Genomic DNA, 23404 nt, shown 5'->3' with positions numbered 1-23404 from the left:
ATGGCAGACAGCGCTCGAGCCAAGAATGATAATTCCAAAATGGAAAGCCCAAGCGTTAGCCCCTTGTCCGGGAGGGAAAAGCCTCAACAGTCCCCTGGCTCTCGCTCAAGGTACCAGGTCAGCGCACCCGGACACTGTTTTAGGAAAGTGACTCTCACCAAACCAACGTTCTGCCACAGCTGCAGTGATTTCATATGGGGTCTTATCGGATTCATTTGTGAAGGTAGGTTGGTTTACATGAGAACATGACAGTTGTTTTTGTTTCTTCACTTGACCAGACTATTTGAGTTGAAACCGCTCAACTGAAATGTCAAATGTATTTGACATTGGGGAATTCACTCTGAATTGTTGAATGGATGCACAAACTGAAGCATTTGGAGCTTAAATAAAGCTTATATGTTCTAAACTTTTCTAGATATTGTCATCATGTACAGTATATTCATAGAGCAGTACTCGAATGATGGCATGCTTGTGTGTGTCATTGTGTGTGCGAGTGGAGAAGCTGTGTGTGTGTGTGAGTGAGAGAGAGAGTGTGTCCAACGAGTTTGTTTGTGTTTGGAAAATCACTGCGGCTTTTGGGGCTATACCATCGTCATGCACAGACTGACACTGTGATTCTATCAATTAATGTGAATTTAGTAAAGTCCCTCTCTTTGCCTAAATGATTTATCCATCATAGTTGACATCTGAAAATGTGGCTCACATGAAAAAGATTGAAAACGTGAATAGAACATTTAGTAAGCGAAGCTACCCCTCGCTTAGCACTAAAGCATATAGGAGCAGCACTGCACAACACAACAGAAGATGATGGATAACAGTAAGTGTTAACCATGCAGAGTGACGAGGAGAGATTCAAAGCCTCTTTTGCGCAATCAGCTGCAGTGAAGTCATGATATACTTTAACTGGTCGGCATGGCAACAGGGGACTGGATTCTGGAGAGCAGAGGCAGAGCATCTGTAAAAGCAAAACACCCTAGACACAGCATAAAAAAATTATAATGCTACAATGGTGCTATATTTTAGACTATGTGCCCACTTAAATGCAGTAACATCCTATTTGTTAATGTGTCAAATTGATGCAAAACTATGCTAGACTAGTACCTGAAGCGTACACTGCATTCGCCTCCATGAATGTGGCTGCTTCTCATACACTCTTGTTGTTAGACAGGTTGCCTTATTAGTACACTTGTACTATGCTATCTAGCCCATAATATCTCAGTAGATGTATTGTGCTGGGTATGGCCTGGTACAAGGAAAAGGACCTATCAGAGATGTTCTTCAAAGAGGGCAATGGACGGACAAGGACTAAAGCCTCCCTAACCAGCTTGAGGTCGACTGCTCCTTTGTGACGAACCTCTGCTTCTTTCAACACAGTTTGAATATAGACCCCGAGCCATAACCTTGTCAGGAACCACTTTCAGTAGTCGTTTCTATAAACCACAAGTAGGCCTATGTAATACACTTTGACTGAGTTTGAAGATATGTGCATCTATTAGGCTACTGTGAATGCTTAGCAAACACCATAATGCATTATTGGATGAAGGCATTACTAATGCATTCATAATGCATTAGCCTATACAAAGGCAGTGTTTCCCTTAGGATTTATTTCAGCAGGGGTGGTAAAAGGACATTCTACTCCAAAATGCATAAACATTTAATTATGTTCTCTTCCTTTGAAACTCATCTGAAAATTGAGGACAGTTAAATTTTATATCTTGATCTCAATGACATCACCAGCCGATTCTATATTAACAAAAAATGAAAATTAGCTAGCATTTCGTTACTGTATCTTAGCTAGCGGTGCACGGCTGCTAAATGAATATAGGGGAAACACTGAAAGATGGTTCATAGACAATGTTACAACAAAATCGAATTACAAGAATATGAATGGTACTTTGGATAGCCTAGTTATTGATGCTCCTGATGCTCCTCAACTGACTGACTCTGTTATTTGGTGTCTCCTCCCACCCCTAGTGTGTAACTTTATGTGTCATGAGAAGTGCCTGAAGACTGTGAGGACTGTGTGTTCATGCATGGCCCCGACACTGGTGCGGGTGAGTGACACTGACACCATAAGGTTACACTGCTCTGTTACTGCTTGTGATCTGATGGATGACTGCATGCTCCTGTTGAGTGCACGCTGGCACGGCAATCCTTTGTCATGGTGTTTTTGATCATATTCCTTTTTTGTCCATTTGTGAACTTCAGGTCCCTGTCGCCCATTGCTTTGGTCCAGCAGGGCAGAAAAAGAGATTATGCTGTGTGTGTCGAAAGCATCTGGAGGGAAACACTGCTGTTCGCTGTGAAGGTTGGTTTTTTAAGAGCTTTCACAGCGTACAATGCACATACGACCCATGGCACAATGTACAGTACCAGTCAAAAGTTTGGACACACCTACTCATTCCAGGGTTTTTCTTTATTTTTACTATTTTCTACATTGTAGAATAATAGTGAAGACATCAAAACTATGAAATAACACATATGGAATCATGTAGTAACCAAAAAATAGTTACCCTTTGCCTTGATGACAGCTTTGCACACTCTTGACATTCTCTCAACCAGCTTCATGAGGTACCTGTAATGCATTTCAATTAACAGGTGTGCCTTCTTAAAAGTGAATTTGTGGAATTTCTTTCCTTAATGCGTTTGAGCCAATCAGTTGTGTTGTAACAAGGTAGGGGGGGTATACAGAAGATAGCCCTATTTGGTCAAATACCAAGTCCATATTATGTCAAGAACAGCTCAAATAAGCAAAGAGAAACGACAGTCCATTATTACTTTAAGACATGAAGGTCAGTCAATACGGAACATTTCAAGAACTTTGAAAGTTTCTTCAAGTGCAGTCGCAAAAACCATCAAGCACTATGATGAAACTGGCTCTCATGAGGACCATGACAGGAATAAAAGACCCAGAGTTACCTCTGCTGCAGAGGATAAGTTCATTAGCCTCAGAAATTGCAGCCGAAAGAAATGCTTCACAGAGTTCCAAGTAACAGACACACCTCAACATCAACTGTTCAGAGGGGACTGTGTGAATCAGGCCTTCATGGTCGAATTGCTGCAAAGAAACCACTACTAAAGGACACCAATTAGAAGAAGACTTGCTTGGGCCAAGAAACACGAGCAATGGACATTAGACCGGTGGAAATCTGTCCTTTGGTCTGGAGTCCAAATTGGAGATTTTTGGTTACAACCGCTGTGTCTTTGTGAGATGCGGTATGGGTGAACGGATGATCTCCGCATGTGTGGTTCCCACCGTGAAGCATGGAGGAGGAGTTATGGTGTGGGGGTGATTTGCTGGTGAAACTGTCTGTGATTTATTTAGAATTCAAGGCACACTTAACCAGCATGGCTACCACAGCATTCTACATTGATACGCCATCCCATCTGGTTTGGGCTTAGTGGGACTATCATTTGTTTTTCAACAGTAAAATGACCCAACACACCTCCAGGCTGTGTAAGGGCTATTTGACCAAGAAGGAGAGTAATGAATGGCCTCCACATTACCCCGACCTCAACCCAATTGAGATCGTTTGGGATGAGTCGGACCGCAGAGTGAAGGAAAAGCAGCCAACAAGTTCTCAGAATATGTGGGAACTCCTTCAAGACTATTGGAAAAGCATTCCTGGTGAAGCTGGTTGAGGGAATGCCATTTTAACATTTAACCTTTATTTAACTAGGCAAGTCAGTTAAGAACAAATTCTTATTTACAATGACGGCCTACACCGGCCAAACCCGGACGACGCTGGGCCAATTGTGCGCCGCCCTATGGGACTCCCAATAACGGCCGGTTGTGATACAGCCTGGAATCGAACCGGGGGTCTGTAGTGACGCCTCATGCACTGAGATGCAGTGCCTTAGACTGCTGCGCCACTCGGGAGCAAAGGGTGGCTATTTGAAGAATCTCAAATATAAAATATATTTTGATTTGTTTAACACTTTCTTGTTTACTACATGATTTCATATGTGTTATTTCATAGTTTTGATGTCTTCACTATTATTCTACAATGTAAAAATAAAGAAAAACCCTTGATTTTTGACTGGCAGTGTACATGCAACTTATGGCCAAAGTTTTGCAGGTTCACTTAGTAGAAGTGTACAGGTCACGATGTTACAAATGAGTGAAATCTAGCAAGCTAAACCTCAGCGTATGTGTACATAAGCAACATGGCAAAGTTAACGCACAAGTTTACACACACTAAGTACATTCTATGTACACTCAAATTATATTTCAACTTCCTCTGAGGAAATCTGATTGGGAGCTCGTCCATCAGTGGTAGTAGTGACTTTGACAGAAGTAATGTAACCATTGGTTCTGGTTTCAGTTTGTGAGCTGCATGCCCACTCTGACTGTGCGGCGTTCAGTTGTGGCGACTGCCGTCTCTGCCACCAGGATGGGAGTCAGGACATTGTAAGTATCACAAGCCTTCTGTCTAAAAGGTGTATTCTGTTCACAACTTTCATTTAATTCCCCCAGTGGCATGTTAAGATACTATAAACTCATTAGGCCAAGAAGCAAAACAGAAGACAAGTGCAGGGGTAGCACTTTTGAGTTAAAATGAAAGTTACAGATTGTAGCTTTAAAGGTCCAATGCAGCCGTTCTTATCTCAATATCAAATCACTTCTGGGTAACAATTAAGTACCTTTCTGTGATTGTTTTAAATTACAATGGTCAAAAAGAAACAAAAATAGCTTCTTAGCAAAGACCAATTTCTTAAGCAAGATCTTTGCTAGGACTGTCTGGGAGTGGTCTGAGTGGGGAGGGGAAAACTGAAAACTAGCTGACAGAGCGGTTTGGAACTCTCTTTCTTATTGGTCTAATAACTAATTTACTGCCTGTTGATGTCACCAGGCAGGCCAAAACTCCATCCCACCAAAACAGGCTGAAATTTCAGGCTGTATTTCACAGTATTATTCCAACCTCATAGTGTGGAAATATATATAAAACACAGGAAAATCACATTTTTGACTGCACTGGGCACTTACCACTTATCACCTGCCACTGTTAAGGGAGGAATCCTCTTGAGCCAAAGAGTTCCATAGAGAGGGTTCGGGGCCTGATTCTGAGCAATCACACTGGAACGACCTAAGAGAAATTATGTTTGGAAGTTTGGTCCTTTTAGATTGACATAAAAACACATCCAACAGGATAATGAGTTTATTCCTATGTTGTGACTGGTCTACTTATCTTGCTTATTGTAACACCTCTCTCTCTGTTGTCTTTTTTAAAAATCCTCTTGTCCAAGGATTCGTTCCCCCACCATTGGCGGGAGGGGAACTTTCCTTCAGGTGCACGCTGTGAGGTCTGCCGACGCACCTGTGGCTCCTCAGACGTCCTGGCGGGGATGCGGTGTGAGTGGTGTGGTATTACGGTAAGACTCAAAACGAAAATAAAAGGACCGCCACTAAAAAACAACTGTAGCTAATAATGCCATATAGCATGTTGCATGGGCTTGTTTCAACAGCGTTTGTGTCATACTTTGCAGACACACGCTGCCTGTTATCTCATCGTGCCACCAGAGTGCGGCCTGGGACGGCTACGCAACATGCTCCTTCTCCCCGCTTGCGTGCGAATATGCTCGAGGAACTTTAGCAAGATGCACTGCTACCGCATCTCTGAGAGCTGCCAGAATGAGCTGGGTAAGCTTGTCTCCACCATCCATTACTCCTCCCCCTACCCAAAGCCACATCTTCTCAGCAACTGTTTCACTCACAGAAATGTACATACAAAGGAATATTAAACAGTGTACACAAAAAATATACACATTGGAAACTATACTGAACAAAAATATAAACGCAACATGTAAACTGTTGGTCCCATGTTTCATGAGCTGAAATAAAATATTCCAGAAATGTTCCATACGCACAAACATTTGTTTGCATCCCTGTTAGTGAGCATTTCTCCTTTGTCAAGATAATCAATCCATCTGACAGGTGTGGCATATGAAGAAGCTGATTAAACAGCATGATCATTACACAGGTGCACCTTGTGCTGGGGACAATAAAAGGCCAGTCTAAAATGTATAGTTTTGACACACAACACAATGCCACAGATGTCTTAAGTTTTGAGGGAGCGTGCAACTGGCATGCTGACTGCAGGAATGTCCAACAGAGCTGTTGCCAGAGAATTGAATGTTAATTTCACTACCATAAGCCGCCTCCAACGTCGTTTTAGAGAATTTGACAGTACGTCCAACCGGCCTCACAACCGCAGATCACGTGTAACCACGCCAGCCCAGGACCTCCACATCCGGCTTCTTCACCTGCGGGATCATCTGAGACCAGCCACACGGACAGCTGATGAAACTGTGGGTTTGCACAATCAAATAATTTCTGTACAAACTGTCAGAAACCGTCTCAGGGAATATCATCTGCGTGCTCACCAGGGTCTTGGCCTGACTGCAGTTCGCCATCGTAACCGACTTCAGTGGCCAAATGCTCACCTTCGATGGCCACTGGCACGCTGGAGAAGTGTGCTCTTCACGGATGAATCCCGGTTTCAACTGTACCGGGCAGATGGCAGACAGCGTGTATGGCGTCATGTGGGCGAGCGGTTTGCTGATGTCAACGTTGTGAACAGAATGCCCCATGCTGGCTGTGGAGTTGTGGTATGGGCAGGCATAAGCTATGGTAACGAACACAATGGCATTTTATCGATGGCATTTTGAATGCACAGAGATACCGTCACGAGATCCTGAGGCACATTGTCGTGCCATTCATCCGCCGCAATCACCTTATGTTTCAGCATGGTAATGCACGGCCCCATGTTGCAAGGGTCTGTACACAATTCCTGGAAGATGAAAATGTCTCAGTTCTTCCATGGCCTGCATACTCACCAGACATGTCACCCATTGAGCATGTTTGGGATGCTCTGGATTGACGTGTACGACAGCGTTTTCCAGTTCCCGCCATTATCCAGCAACTTTGCACAGCCACCGAAGAGGAGTGGGACAACATTCCACAGGCCACAATCAACAGCCTGATCAACTCTATGCAAAGGAGATGTGTCGCGCTGCATGAGGCAAATGGTGGTCACACCAGATACTGACTGGTTTTCTGATCCACGCCAACACTTTTTTTTTGAAGGTATCTGTGAACAACAGAGGCATATCTGTATTCCCAGTCATATGAAATCCATAGATTAGGGCCTAATGAACTTTTTTCAATTGACTGATTTCCTTATATGAACTATAACTCAGTAAAATCTTTGAAATTGTTGCATGTTGCGTTTATAATTTGGTTCAGTGTAAATCAAGAAAATGAGTTTCCAGTATGATATTGTAAGACTGCTAACTCCACATAGTCAACTTTTCACTCCCTTTGTAAGCATTCGCACTTGGGCACCTAGGCTGCCAGGAATGACAGGTGCCTGGAGCAAGTGTCAACTTATTGTTGGTCACTTGTTCTAGGTCAGGCAAGATGAGTCACAAGCCATTTGTCAAGCAAGATGAGCAATGGTGAACTGTGCTGGGCTTTAACCTGAAATGAAAAAGGCATCCATGCTTCAGTAGACTGTTTACACACAGAAGTGAAACAATGTGAAAGTATGTGGGAAAAACCTGTAGCAAATGCAACGCTCATTCTATTTCCTAATTGTTTCCTTTCACGTACCTATAACTTGAACTTTGCTTTATCAGATAACTTGGAAGAACTTGACAGACCTACAAAGGAGTGCCAGCCGGCAACCACACCAGATTCAGGTAGATACAGGATGAGTTGTCACACTGTATTTAGCCAAGCATGTCCCCTTGTGATCATTGAAGCCACATGTAAACATATAAGATTATTCCCATGTTTCAGCTCGAAAAGAGATTCCCTAACGTTTCTGGTTTAAAGCTATTTTAACATGCTTTAGCTCTGCTATTTGGAGCATGACACTGAGCTAACAGGGGTCCTACCGCTCCTGATGTTCTGCAGCATTAGCTAGTGCTTAGTTATCAAATCCAAATCTACCCTAATCCTAATTATACAGGTCCATAGAATTGACCACGTTGGTCTAAAGAGTGTGTTTTTTTGCAAACTGCAGGGAAGCAGGTTCTCAGGGTGTTTGATGGGGATGATGCAGTCAAGCGCAGCCACTTCCGTTTGGTCTCCATTCCTCGGATGACCAAGAATGAGGAAGTGGTGGTGAGATTCTCCCCATTCCCTAAAACCAGATTGACACTGGATTAATTAAGTGCTTCATTGTTTTAAGAGTGCATTCATTTCTGTTACCACAACTCCTACTACTACCACTGTAATACTGCTCTAATATTGCTGAACTACTACAGCAACAACTACTAATAGTATTTCTACTATCATCACCAATACTACCGCAGTACTATCACTAGTAGCATCTATAATGATAATAACAATAGTTTTGAACAACCTAATCCAAGGTGGCCAACCCTCCTGGAGAGCTACTGGGTATGCAGGCTTTGGCTCCAGCCCTGTTCTAACACACTTGATTCATCTAATAAAGGTTTCTAAGAGCAGCAATAGAGTTAAAGCCTGCACATCCAATAGGTCTCTCCAGGACGAGGGTCACCAGCTCCTAATCTCATCCTTGTCTGCAGGAGTCAGCGTTGAGGGCCTTCTACATCCCAGATGACCCGCTGGACTATGAGCTCCAAGACAACGACCAGCAGGCTCTACACAGCGACGACGTCGTCAACCGTAACGGCACCCCCGACAACAAGGCCATCTTTAAGGAGAATGTGCCCGAGGCATGGCTCCTAAGGGCCAAACCTCAGGAAACAGAGGTCCTCAAGATCTATGCCGGCTGGCTCAAGTGAGTACTGTATGGGGAAACTGCTCAGTCATGGCGTAAATTAGTGATGCGTGGGTCAGCTGTTTGTTCACCTGCACCCGCCCGCAATTGCTAATAACCCATTCGCAACCACCCCACCATATGTGATAAAGGGAAAATCTGAGGACTGCACCCGACCCTAACCCGCTAATATAGAAAATGCGCTGTAGGTTACAGTCAAAGACGGCAGAACGATTTTGACAGGGGGTGCAGGATTTTTTTTGCCTGTTTCTGCTTATAATTGCCAAGCTATTTGTTAGTTAACTTGTCTATAATTAGATACATGCAGCTTCTCTTCTGTCATTATATGTTGCCCTAGAAGACTAAATAAACCCTTGCTCATCAGAATAATGTCATAAATCAATAGAATGAATGCTTCAATCTGAACAAAAATATAAAACGCAACATGCAACAATTTCAAAGATTTTACTGAGTTACGGGTTATTTGAGGAAATTAGTCAATTGAAGTAAATTCTATTCTGTAGGAGTTCATATTAAGGCTATGTGAGAGGTTATAGACCTACTGTCACGATCGTCGTCCGAGTGAGTAGACCAAGGCGCAGCGTGTGAAACAAACATGACTTTATTTAATTAAAGTTATCAAAACAAAACACGACTCGTGAAGTCCACGGTTAACAATACCGACACGGAACAAAAACCCACAACACCCAAGGGAAAACATACAGTTTAAATATGGCTCCCAATCAGAGACAACCAGCCGACAGCTGACACTCGTTGCCTCTGATTGGGAGTCACACAGGCAAACAAAGACATAGAACAACTTAGAATACCCAACATAGAAAATGGACACATAGAATGAACACACCCTGGCTCAACATATAGAGTCCCAGAGCCAGGGTGTGACAGTACCCCCCCCTAAAGGCGCGGACTGCGACCGCGCCTCAACTAAAGCAAAACAGGGGAGGGCTGGGCGGGCATACCTCCTCGGCGGCGGCTCCGGCTCCGGGCTTGCCCACCACCCTCCAACAAACCCCCCATAGCGCCCCTGGTCCGGTCTGGCCCCGCTGGCTGGAGCTGGACTGGACGTAGCAGGAGCGGTAGACTTCAGCTCCTTAGTGGAGCAGTAGAGCGGTACCTGAATTGGCACCGATGACTTAGGCACGGCTTGTGCCGGACTGACGACTCGCACCCCTGGCTTGGTGCGAGTGGCAGGAACGGGCGGGGCCGGGCTGGCGACGCGCACCGTAGACTTGGTGCGAGTGGCAGGAACAGGCCGGACCGGGCTGGCGACGCGCACCGTAGACTTGGTGCGTGGAGCAGGGACAGGCCGGACAGGGTTGGCGACGCACACCGCAGGCTTGGTGCGTGGAGCAGGGACAGGCCGGGCAGGGCTGGCGACGCACACCGTAGGCTTGGTGCGTGGAGCAGGAACAGGCCGGGCTGGGCTGTCGACGCACACCGTAGGCTTGGTGCGTGGAGCAGGGACAGGCCGGGCTGGGCTGTCGACGCACACCGTAGTCTTGGTGCGTGGAGCAGGAACAGGCCGGGCAGGGCTGGCGACGCACACCGTAGGCTTGGTGCGTGGAGCAGGAACAGGCCGGGCTGGGCTGTCGACGCACACCGTAGTCTTGGTGCGTGGAGCAGGAACAGGCCGGGCAGGGCTGGCGACGCACACCGTAGGCTTGGTGCGTGGAGCAGGTACAGGCCGGGCTGGGCTGTCGACGCACACCGTAGGCTTGGTGCGTGGAGCAGGGACAGGCCGGGCTGGGCTGTCGACGCACACCGTAGTCTTGGTGCGTGGAGCAGGGACAGGCCGGACAGGGCTGGCGACGCACACCGTAGGCTTGGTGCGTGGAGCAGGGACAGGCCGGACTGGGCTGGCGACGCACACCGTAGTCTTGGTGCGTGGAGCAGGGACAGGCCGGACAGGGCTGGCGACGCACACCGTAGGCTTGGTGCGTGGAGCAGGGACAGGCCGGACTGGGCTGGCGACGCACACCGTAGGCTTGGTGCGTGGAGCAGGAACAGGCCGGACCGTACTGGGAACACACACCACTGGCCTTAAACGGGGATCAGGAACGGGCCGGACCGGACTGGCAATACACCTCAGTACCTCTCGCCGTGCCTCTACAACTTCCTTCCCTCCTCTCGCCAATGGCTCCCGTAACCCGGTGGCCTTCTCTCCTCGTCTCCCATTTCGCCCTGTGGCAGCCTCCTGCTGCCCAGTCGCCCATGCCGTGTGCCCCCCCCTAAAAAATTATTGGGGGTGCCTCTCGTCCTTCCGACAATGGCACTGCTGACGCCGCTGCTCCTCTCCTGCCTGGGTCTCCCCCTTCATAGCCCTCCGGTACCGGACGGCCTCCTCCTCGGTAATCTGCCCCCAACCGAGGAGGACATCCACAAGAGTCACCTCCTGCGTGTGTTCCTGGACACGCTGCTTGGTCCTGGTATGGTGGGTTTTTCTGTCACGATCGTCGTCCGAGTGAGTAGACCAAGGCGCAGCGTGTGAAACAAACATGACTTTATTTAATTAAAGTTATCAAAACAAAACACGACTCGTGAAGTCCACGGTTAACAATACCGACACGGAACAAAAACCCACAACACCCAAGGGAAAACATACAGTTTAAATATGGCTCCCAATCAGAGACAACCAGCCGACAGCTGACACTCGTTGCCTCTGATTGGGAGTCACACAGGCAAACAAAGACATAGAACAACTTAGAATACCCAACATAGAAAATGGACACATAGAATGAACACACCCTGGCTCAACATATAGAGTCCCAGAGCCAGGGTGTGACACCTACAGTCAGTGTCCAGATTTCAGTTTCCATTTAACCCATCTGAACAGTAGGCTACAGTTCCCTTGACGTGCCATAGGCCTATTCGAAGTCCCCGTCTTGTGACTGTCGAATTTATATAGCGCCTCACAATCATCACACATAACATAGCCGGCCGGCACTGGTATAATTCTCTTTTACCACTTCACCAAATCTTTCCCAAACATTACTTTTCTGGCCCTCCCTTCTCTTTAGTTTCAACTCTCCATTTCGCAGCTTTTCTCTTATTGTATTAAACTCCGACATTGTCCTTTTTGCCTCCGTGGATTGACGTTAACTTTTTCTGCCCGTTCCCAAAAGCATTTGGTGGTTGGCGTGTAGGCTATTTGGCGCATGTGCACTTTGGCCTTAAAGCTTAGGCTTACGCACTAATGCCAGGTAGCCTAAAATAATGAAAGAAAAACCTCAATGTAGCCTATAGATCTAAATTGCACAAGAATGATAAATGAATGGATTTTTTTATGTATTGTTTTCTCTTTATTCAACCCGCCTGCCAACCACCTGCCCTTCATCCAGACAATATTGAATGACCCTAAACCCGTCCGCCCAGCTGATATAACCACATCACTAGTGCAAATCTCAAATGCGCTAATGAGTCAATCTCAAAGGACTCATTAGGCATCAGAAAATGCTTTGGTCAAAAGAGCGTTGGGCCAGTAATCCAAAGGTCGCTGGTTCGAATCCCAGAGCCGACTAGGTGACAGTTGCCCTCATACCATACCTTTGATATCTCCCATCTCTACTACCTGGGTCTGTTTACAGGGTTATTGTGGCATACATATCCATCTCCAAGAACAGCACTGTGGATTCTGTCATTAAGGAGGTCCTCACTCAACTGGGAAGACAGGTACAGCTTACCAGCAGGTCACCAACATAACACAACCACTCCACCTTAAATACAGCTTGGCACAAGTACTGTATGGGCGGCAGGTAGCCTAGCGGTTAAGAGCGTTGGGCCAGTAAGTCGCTCTGGATAAGAGCGTCTGCTAAATGCTTCAAATGTAAATGTATTGTACCCAAAAGTTTAAATTAATGGTTGAACTATTGCTCTGACTATATAAATGTATCTGTTAATGACAACTCTAGTTCAATACTCTTGTTTGGTGATGCTCTTTTCTCTAGGATGAAGACCCATCAAGCTTCAGTCTTGTTGAAGTTTACATGGGCAGTAAGCAAGGTAAGGAAATAGGAAACAGGAATATGTCTGACCTATACATCAATGCTGGCCTTTTACATAGCATAAGATGTCTCTTACTCTGTTGATATGCCTTCATTACTGTATCAAAGTTCACTGATGGTGTGTGTTCTTTCTTTCTTTCTTTCTCCACATCCAGTTCAGAGACAAGTGCTAACAGGCCAGGAGCTGCTGCTGGACAAACTGCAAGAGATAAGAAAGGTACAGTATGAGGAACTTCGACCTGACATTCAGGTTTATGGGTCATTGGGGGTGCGTATGTGTGTGTAGGTGTTTATGAACAGGAGTGTGTGTCACGATCGTCGTAAGTAACGGACCAAGGCGCAGCGTGATATGCGTACATCTTTTAATGAGTACTTAATAACAATTTACAAAACGATACGTGAAGTCCTAAGGTTAACAAAACACAAACCTCTCCGGAACAAGATCCCACAAATGACAAGTGCACAACAGGCTGCCTAAGTATGGTTCCCAATCAGAGACAACGAGCCACAGCTGTCTCTAATTGGGAACCACCACGGCCAACATAGAAACACATAAACTAGAACAAGAACATAGAAAACGAAACATAGAACCTAACACCCAGAAACTAACACATAGAAACGAATACCCTGGCTCAACATATAAAAGTCCCCAGAGCCAGGGCGTGACAGTGTGTGTTCTATCTGTATCCTTTTGCTTCTGACAGATCTCCCTAAGGCAGATGAACCAGACCCGTTTCTACATAGTGGAGAGCAGGAACCAGGTTGTGCAGGTCAACCTGCTGGTAGAGAGACTGCCTGTACAGCTGAGCAAGGAGGAATATGCAGACCTGCTGCAGGAGCACTTAGCTATGAAGAGTGAGTCTATACACATCGGATCATGATTCCGCTCCTTTGCAATAGATAAAACGGACGGAATCCCACTAGGTTCAGTGCCGTCCCCCTTTCATTTCACTTTACCCCAGAGATCCTCCTGAACATTTTCCTTGAAATGGACTATAGTTGATTTAAATGTGATTAAGACTGTTGTTAACTGACTAGATGTGAATCTGCTCTCCTCTTCTCCCCTGCTCCATAGGTCACTTGGTCACCATCACACACGTTTACGGGAACCAAGGTGGGTACGTCGCTATGGAAACAGCCAATGGAGCACCACCCTCCCTTCTCCACCCCCCTCCATCTCGTCCCCCTCTCTCATCCTGCTGTCCCCTCCCTGTTGTCACTCTCTTCTCCCCACAATCCCCTCCCTGTCCCCTTCCCTATGCCCTCATTCCACATCATCCCCAGACGGCCTGTTCTGGGCTGTGTCTCTGCTTGACACTGCTCAAGTCACTGCTGTGTTGCCGCAGGCCACTGCAGCAGGTTCCTGCCCCATTCAGTGTTACATAAGTCCCTTTCTTACAGACTGTGAGTGCCCCACTGCTGCTGCCACTGCCCAAGAGCTAAATGGTCCATTTATATCACGCCTTCTGTATAGCCCACAGCCATTTATCTTGTGATGTCTTTATTATAATAAACCATTTCAATGTGGAGCACTTTTAGTGTATTACATACAAAGTGCTAAATGTCATCATAACATTGAATGTGGGAGTTAATCGATTCCGAGGTTTGCCTGTCTGTCTATCTGTCTGCGTTGAAGGTGCAGTGGTGTTGCAGATATCGTGTTTCTCTGAGGCTGAGAGGATCTACATGTTAGCCAAAGACACGTCTGTCAGCAACCAGCAGCTCACCTCCCTAGTCCTACCAGAGATCATGGTAATGCTACGTCAATGTGACGTAAACAAACCCAGATCACAGTTGAAAGTGTAATTTACGTGAACTGAACTTTGAAAGAAGCTGGCTTGCTTTACTCCATTGACAGTGCTGTTGTTGTAACTCCCCTGCAGCACAACAAGTTGCCCAAAGGTGACTCGCCCCTACTGGTGTTTGTCAACCCCAAGAGTGGCGAGTTGAAGGGCCGAGAGCTCCTCTACGGCTTCCGGAAGCTTCTGAACCCCCACCAAGTGTTTGACATGACCAATGGGGGACCATTGTCTGGGTGAGACAAATGGTGGTTATCCTCATTCAGCAGTGTGATGTCAGAGCTGTTGTGTTTGTAGAAGGGGGGTCTGTGTAGAAGGGGGGTCTGTGTTGTGCAATGTTTTTTTTCCCGCAAGGTCTTTGGAAATAGTTTTGTCTACCATGTATGTTTGTGAGCCATGACACGGACACAAAGAAATGTCAACCAGTGAATATATGATTGACAATAAATATATATATTGTTATATACACTGAGTATACCAAACATTAGGAACACCATCCAAATATTGAGTTGACTCCAATGCTTCCCACGGTTGTGTCAAGTTGGCTAGATGTCCTTTGGGTGGTGGACCATTCTTGATACACATGGGAAAGTGTTGAACTTGAAAAACCCAACAGCGTTGCTGTTCTTGACACAATCCGGTGCGCCTGACACGTACTACCATACCCCGTTCAAAGGCTCTTAAATCGTTTGTCTTGCCCATTCACCCTCTGAATGGCACACATCACAATCCATGTCTAAATTGTCTCGAGGCTTAAAAATCCTTCGTTAACCTGTCTCCTCCCCTTCGTCTACACTGATTGAAGTGGATTTCACAAGTGACATCAATAACGGATCATAGTTTTCACCTGGTCAGTCTATGTTCTGTATACTCCGTGTATGTCATTTTCTATGTAACAGATATATCTAACTAGGCTACAAATCTAACTTGTATTTTTCTTCTATCCTCCACAGACTCCACATGTTTAGGGAGGTGCCCCGCTTCCGGGTGCTGGTGTGTGGGGGAGATGGGACAGTGAGCTGGGTCCTGGGAGTCCTGGAGGACATCAGACACAAGCTGGTCTGTCCCGAGCCCCCCATCGGCATTGTCCCACTCGGCACAGGTGAGCGGGACCCCTGAGGACACACCATTCTCTTCTAATTGCTGTAGTGTGCATAGGTTAGCTTTAATCAGCTCACATCAGTAGTTGAACTATTGGATTTAGGATTTTTTCCCAATAATCCCCCCCTAATGCCTCCCATCAGGTAACGACCTGGCGCGGATCCTGCGCTGGGGGGCGGGCTACAGCGGAGAGGACCTCCACCACATCCTGGTGTCTGTGGACGAGGCGGAGGAGGTGCAGATAGACCGTTGGACTATTCTGCTGGATGCACAGGAGATCACAGATGACGGCAAGGAGAACTGCTTCCTGGAACCACCAAAGGTCCAATCAGAATAATGCAGTTTTGATTAATGTTTTTGCAATTATAGTTTTTATTGTTTACTTTCGCAATATGACAATGCACACAAAACAATAACTTGACAAACATGAATAGATATAGAAAGATATGATTTATGTTATAACTATTGCCATTGTTATAACAACATTGCCATTTAATCGATGCATGAGTGCACTTGTTGGCGTTGCCGTTCAACTGGGGGTCTCCCTTGTTGCAGATAGTGCAGATGAACAACTATTTTGGGCTGGGCATCGATGCTGAGCTCAGTCTGGACTTCCACCATGCCCGTCAAGAGGAACCAGGAAAGTTCAACAGCAGGTAGGAGACCACCTCCGGTGAGAAGTTGCTTTTTAAAATATCCCCAAAAAGGGAATATCCCCAAAACGACTTATCTTTGGTGTCTGTGTAGGTTCCACAACAAAGGTGTGTACCTGAAGGCGGGTCTGCAGAAACTGAGTCACACACGGAACCTTCACAAGGACCTCAAACTGCAGGTGGACAAACAAGACATAGAACTGCCCAGCATAGAAGGCCTCATCTTCCTAAACATCCCCAGGTAGCAAATACACACACAAGCACAAACGGCTAAACTCTACACACGGCTGACAATCAGACACTCATGACGCATGACATTCACTTCAAGATGCATGCTCCTAAAGAAGAATGGCCTCACGCACTGGCTTATACACACTGGCCCCTGACCCACTCACACCTTAAGTACGTACATATTGATCGGAAACACTGCACTTACAACTGCGTGTGTGTAGCTGGGGCTCCGGGGCAGACCTGTGGGGATCAGAGGGTGACTCGCGCTACGGGAAACCTCGCATTGACGATGGCATGCTGGAGGTGGTGGGGGTGACCGGGGTGGTACACATGGTGAGTTCATCACTCACTACAAGTCTTTCCTTACTCTGTTGAGTATGTCCTGTTACCACAAAGAAGAGATCAGCGTTAAACCTGATCCCAGTGATACAGAATGTTTTATCCAGATCAAAATGTAAAAAACGGTCATTGATATGTAGTGTATATACTCTCATTGGCCAGTTTATTAGGTACACCAGTCCGTTCGCAAAAATGGATCGCTCCTACAGACAGTGAGTCACGTGGCCGTGGCTTGCTATATAAAACAGGCAGACGGGCATCGAAGCATTCAGTTACTGTTGGATTTGAACGTTAGAATGGGCTAAATGAGTGACCTAACCGACTTTGAGCGTGGTATGATCGATGGTGCCAGGCACGCCGGATCCAGTATCTCAGAAACGGCCGCCCTCCTGGCCTTTCACGCACAACAGTGTCTAGGGTTTACAGAGAATGGTGCGACAAACAAAAAAGTCAGCGGCAGTCCTGTGGGTGAAATGAGAGAGGTCGAAGGAGAATGGCAAGAATCGTGCAAGCCAACATGCGGACCAAAGACAAACAGAACGGCATCTTGTGCAGAACGGCATCTCGTCACGGGTGGGCTATTGCAGCAGACGTCCACACCGGGTTCCACTCCTATCAGCTAAAAACAAGAAGAAGCCCTCCACAGCCTCATAGAGGATCTAGATACATTTTCTAACCTCTCTGGGTTACAACCAAATTATGATAAATGTACTATATTACGTATTGGATCACTAAAAAATCCAATTTTGACATTACCATGTAGTTTACCAATAAAATGGTCTGATGGTGATGTGGATATACTCTGAATACATATCCGGAATGAAATAAATGATCTCACTCCAATACATTTGAATAGAAAGTGATCAAAAATAGATAAGATCTTGCTACCATGGAAAGGTAAATACCTGTCAATGTCAGAGTGGTGTGTGTGGATGAGTGTAGGGAATCAAGCGCAGGAACAAGGATGACTTCAACAGACTTTAGTAAATCCAAATACAGGAAAAGAGTCGCCAACCCAACCGGGCGGCGCGAACAATTACGCACAACACACAGTGCGGAAAACAAGAAAAAGCGCACGCAGTGCGAACTCTCGAAAAATACAACAAACGAGAGAGAACAAACTCCTCGGAGGCAAGCTGACAAAATACAATCACGCATAACACCTGACCCAAACAAACGAAACTAAATAGGGAACACAATCAAACACAAACAAGGGACAGGTGTTACAAAGAGACAAAACCAAACGAACATGAAACATAGAACGGTGGCAGCTAGTACTCCGGAGACGACGACCGCCGAAGCCTGCCCGAACAAGGAAGAGGAGCAGCCTCGGCCGAAACCGTGACAGTCAATTTACCCTGATTAAGTCTTTAGTATTATCCCAGTTTACCTATTTGCTTATGGTCTTGCCTACGCCTAGCGAACAGTTTTTTAAATTATATTTGGAACGGCAAGCCAGACAAAATTAAACGGGCCTATTTATATAATGAATATGAATTCGGAGGACAAAAATAATTAAATATTAAAGCATTAGACCTATCACTAAAAGCTTCAGTCATACAAAAATTATACTTAAATCCGAACTGGTTCTCTAGCAAATTAGTAAGATTGTCTCACCCAATGTTCAAGAATGGCCTTTTTCCTTTTATTCAGATTACAACCTCTCACTTTCAGTTATTTGAAAAGGAAATCATCTCCCAAATATCACTATTTCTAAAACAAGCCATAGAAAGTTGGTTGCAACGAAATGACAGAACAAATAATGCAACAAATATTGTGGTTAAACTCAAATATACTAATTGATAAAAAAAAATTATTTTTTGAAAAAATGTTTAAAAAGGTATAATCTTCGTAAATGATATCATAGGTAGGACTGGTGGAGTTATGACGCACATACAGCTAACAAAAACATATGGAAATGTCTACTCTACCCAAAATTACAACCAAATAATTGCAGCATTACTGCAAAAATGGAAGAGGAAAGTGGAAGGGGGAAAAAGTAAGGAACTTGTCTGTCGGCCCTGCATTAAAGAACATAATTGGTTTAAAGAAAATTGTGATAAATAAAAAAGTATACCAGTTTCATTTAAGGACCAAAGGATTGACACCCGTCCCATATAGATTGCAAAATAGTTGGGAAGAGATTTTTGACGTACCGATTCCATGGCATAATGTTTATGAATTGATACGCACATTTTTCAATTTAAATTATTATACAAAATTCTTGCTACCAATAGAATGTTATTTATATGGGGGATACGATCTTCCCAGCTCTGCAGATTTTGCTGCGAAGAGACAGAATCATTAGATCATTTGTTTTTGGACACAGGTCCAGAAATGGCTAAAGGATTGCAATATTTACTTGGAGCTAACCCTGCAGATAGCACTACTGGGTGATCTGAAAAGTCATAGTCAATCGATCAATAATATAATAACAACAAGATAACTAATGTAAAGCATACTGTGTCCATAATAAGTATATAGGTTATAGGTTGAGAGTTTTTGTGAAAGAGCACAGATAGAAAGATATGGCATATAGAAGCAAACCGGATGGACATCATGAAAATGATCGGAGAGGTTGAGGCTAGAGGAAGTTCAGGAGTAAAAACAAACAAAATATAATTATTGTAAAATTGATTGTGTCCATAAAATGTATATAGTATGTATAAGCTGGAAGTAGAGGCCTAAGCATTGTTGTTCACTAGTTTACTCCAATTAGGGAAGGGGTGGTGGGGTTGGAAAGTAATAAAGGGAAATATATATAAATAATAAATAAATAATATGCCATTTAGCAGACGCTTTTATCCAAAGCGACTTACAGTCATGCGTGCATACATTTTTTGTGTATGGGTGGTCCCGGGGATCGAACCCACTACCTTGGCGTTACAAGCGCCGTGCTCTACAAGCTGAGCTACAGAGGACCACAAAGGATATTTTAAAAGGATATGTATAAATATGTATGTACAGTGGCTTGTGAAAGTATTCACCCCCCTTGGCATTTTTCCTATTTTGTTGCCTTACAACCTGGAATTAAAATTGTTTTTTTGGGGGTTTGTATCATTTGATTTACACAACATGCCTACCACTTTGAAGATGCAAAATATTTTGTGTGAAACAAACAAGAAATAAGACAAAAAAACAGAAGACTTCAGTATGCATAACTATTCACCCCCCCCCCCCAAAGTCAGTACTTTGTAGAGCCACCTTTTGCAGAAATTACAGCTGCAAGTCTCATGGGGTATGTCTCTATAAGCTTGGCACATCTAGCCACTGGGATTTTTGCCCATTCTTCAAGGCAGAACTGCTCCAGCTCCTTCAAGTTGGATGGGTTCCGCTGGTGTACAGCAATCTTTAAGTCATACTACAGATTCTCAATTGGTTGAGGTCTGGGCTTTGACTAGGCCATTCCAAGACATTTAAATGTTTCCCCTTAAACAACTCGAGTGTTGCTTTAGCAGTATGCTTAGGGTCATTGTCCTGCTGGAAGGTGAACCTCCGTCCCAGTCTCAAATCTCTGGAAGATTGAAACAGGTTTCCCTCAAGAATTTCCCTGTATTTAGCGCCATCCATCATTCCTTCAATTCTGACCAGTTTCCCAGTCCCTGCCGATGAAAAACATCCCCACAGCATGATGCTGCCACCACCATGGTTCACTGTGGGGATGGTGTTCTCGGGGTGATGAGAGGTGTTGGGTTTGCGCCAGACATAGCGTTTTCCTTGATGGCCAAAAAGCTCAATTTTAGTCTCATCTGACCAGAGTACCTTCTTCCATTTGTTTGGGGAGTCTCCCACATGCCTTTTGGCGAAAACCAAACGTGTTTGCTTATTTTTTTCTTTAAGCAATGGCTTTTTTCTGGCCACTCTTCTGTAAAGCCCAGCTCTGTGGAGTGTACGGCTTAAAGTGGTCCTATGGACAGATACTCCAATCTCCGCTGTGGAGCTTTGCAGCTCCTTCAGGGTTATCTTTGGTTTCTTTGTTGCCTCTCTGATTAATGCCCTACTTGCCTGGTCCGTGAGTTTTGGTGGGCGGCCCTCTCTTGACATGTTTGTTGTGGTGCCATATTCTTTCCATTTTTTAATAATGGATTTAATGGTGATCTGTGGGATGTTCAAAGTTTCTGATATTTTTTTATAACCCAACCCTGATCTGTACTTCTCCACAACTTTGTCCCTGACCTGTTTGGAGAGCTCCTTGGTCTTCATGGTGTCGCTTGCTTAGTGGTGTTGCAGACTCTGGGCCTTTCAGAACAGGTGTATATATACTGAGATCATGTGACAGATCATGTGACACTTAGATTGCACACAGGTGGACTTTATTTAACTAATTATGTGACTTCTGAAGGTAATTGGTTGCACCAGATCTTATTTAGGGGCTTCATAGCAAAGGTGGTGAATACATATGCACGCACCACTTTTCCATTATTTATTTTTTAGAATAAAATAAAAAAAAGGTTATTTTTTTCATTTCACTTCATCAATTTGGACTATTTTGTGTATGTCTATTACATGAAATCCAAATAAAAATCCATTTAAATTACAGGTTGTAATGCAACAAAATAGGAAAAACGCCAAGGGGGATGAATACTTTTGCAAGGTACTGTATATGTATTTATATGTATGTATGTGTATATGTATGTGTGTATATATATATATATATATATATGCGAGAGAAAAAAACATATGGGGGATTGGAAGTGATGCAGACAATTACATTGATGGAAGTTACAATCTATCTGCAATATTAAAGCTGATCTACCCCCTTTAAAAAAAAAAACGGCTCCAGTGGGCACACGATCACCAACACTGGACAATTGTGGAGTGGAAAAACATCTGGTCTGACAAATCCCAGTTCCTGTTGCGTCATTGCAGACTCAGGATTTGGCGTAAGCAGCATGAGTCCATGGACCCATCCTGCCTGGTGTCAACAGTACAGGCTGGTGGCGGTGGTGTACCGCCGTCCAATCTGCAGCAACTGCATGATACCATCGCATCAGCATGGACCAACATCCCTGTGGAACGTTTACGACTTGTAGAATCCATTCCCCGAATTATTCAGGCTGTTCTGGTGGCAAAGGGTGGTCTGATCCAGTACTAGCTGGGTGTACCTAATAAACTGGCCGGTGTATTGATGTATAGCGTTAAAATCAGTATAGCAGTAATACTTTTTGTATACATGTACTGTAAAAAGTTATATCTATGTGTGTTGTTTTGTCCAGGGCCAGGTGCAGAGCGGCATGCGCTCTGGGATCCGTCTCGCCCAGGGCAACTATGTGCGTATCACGGTGACCAAGCCCATCCCTGTGCAGGTGGACGGAGAGCCCTGGATCCAGGCCCCCGGACATATCATCATATCTGCAGCAGGCCCAAAGGTAACAGCTTTTTGTTACTATATTGGGACAAATAGTTACAATTTCACTGTGGTATCCTTCACTATGGTTGCGAACCTCCCATACCTATCTATAAAGTCAACAGCTATTAAGTAATCGTGTCCTTGTTGTTGTGTTCAGGTGCGGATGCTGAGGAAGTCCAAACACAAGCAGAAGCAGCAGTGTGCCAGCCTAAAAGAGGGGAGATCTGAAAGCCCTTCGTCCAGCGATGGGGGACACTGACGTCCCCCCCACCCTGCCACCCAACATCTGCTCCTTGGTGTCTCCATGAGAGCATGGTGGTCTGTTGGCTGCTCTAAACAGTGCCCAATAGGTTCTCAGATGGTTTGTGTAGTTAGCACATACAGCTCCACTCCATTGACAAAGGAGAGATATCACAAGCATTTAGCAGTCACTCCCATTCTCATCTTACTGCTTATCAATTTCACCGTTGTTGGGTTCGGTTTTCCCCAGTTAGGATCCTTCAGATTAGCTTCTTGTCTAATTTGTTGGTTTATTTTTTATTTTACAGTCCTTCAGAGTTGGTATGGCCTGGTATTTTATGAGAGACATACATGGTAACAATTGGTAGTGGTACTATCTGGTACTTATTAAAAATGATTAAATAATACATTTTGAAACGATTAGTTACCGGAGTTGTAACTCCAGTTCTATGAGTGGAGCGGAGCCCCATAGGGGAGCTCTGCTCCTATTGGTTTACCCCGCTGCCTAGGCAGAGAACAGCCTGAGACATAATTATGCACACACCTGCAGCCAATAGGAGTACAGGTGTCCCTATAAGAGGGGATGCCTCCCCTCAATCAGCCTCCCGAGAAATTATCTTCAGCGAGACTAGAGAGGGTCGGCAGGGCCTTAAGTCCAATGGGGCTCCGCTCCACTCATAGAACTGGAGTTACAACTCCGGTAACTATCGTTGTGTATCGTGGAGCTCCACCCCATAGGGGAGCTCTGCTCCTATTGGTTTAAGGCGGAGCGCAACGCTCCAAAATGTACTCCCTGCCGAGCCCAACACTTCCCATCGAAATGAAATGGTCGGGCCTAGCAATGGCTGCGACCAAGTCCCACAGTACTGTAACACACTGTGTCACAATATACTGTGTCCTCGGTACAAATCCGCCCCAC

General features: G+C 45.1%; 1 protein-coding gene across 1 annotated transcript; it reads left to right on the top strand.

Annotated features, from left to right (window-relative positions):
• On the top strand, positions 1 to 22504 carry LOC311107533 (diacylglycerol kinase theta-like; the record flags this gene model as incomplete). The annotated part of the gene is made up of 23 exons (XM_084150041.1): positions 1 to 223; positions 1975 to 2054; positions 2209 to 2308; positions 4326 to 4411; positions 5248 to 5373; positions 5488 to 5641; positions 7639 to 7701; positions 8028 to 8128; positions 8557 to 8771; positions 12356 to 12440; positions 12716 to 12770; positions 12928 to 12989; positions 13477 to 13627; positions 13848 to 13886; positions 14409 to 14524; positions 14656 to 14807; positions 15525 to 15673; positions 15816 to 15994; positions 16228 to 16328; positions 16420 to 16566; positions 16778 to 16889; positions 22112 to 22264; positions 22403 to 22504. 23 exons carry the CDS (start codon positions 1 to 3, stop codon positions 22502 to 22504), a joined length of 2751 nt encoding a protein of 916 aa, XP_084006167.1.
• Positions 22505 to 23404: the final 900 nt, after the last annotated feature.

This window comes from Coregonus lavaretus (genome assembly GCF_964263955.1).
Source record: "Coregonus lavaretus genome assembly, chromosome: 32".
NCBI lineage: Eukaryota > Metazoa > Chordata > Actinopteri > Salmoniformes > Salmonidae > Coregonus > Coregonus lavaretus.
This window is presented reverse-complemented; position numbering and strand designations above follow the sequence as displayed.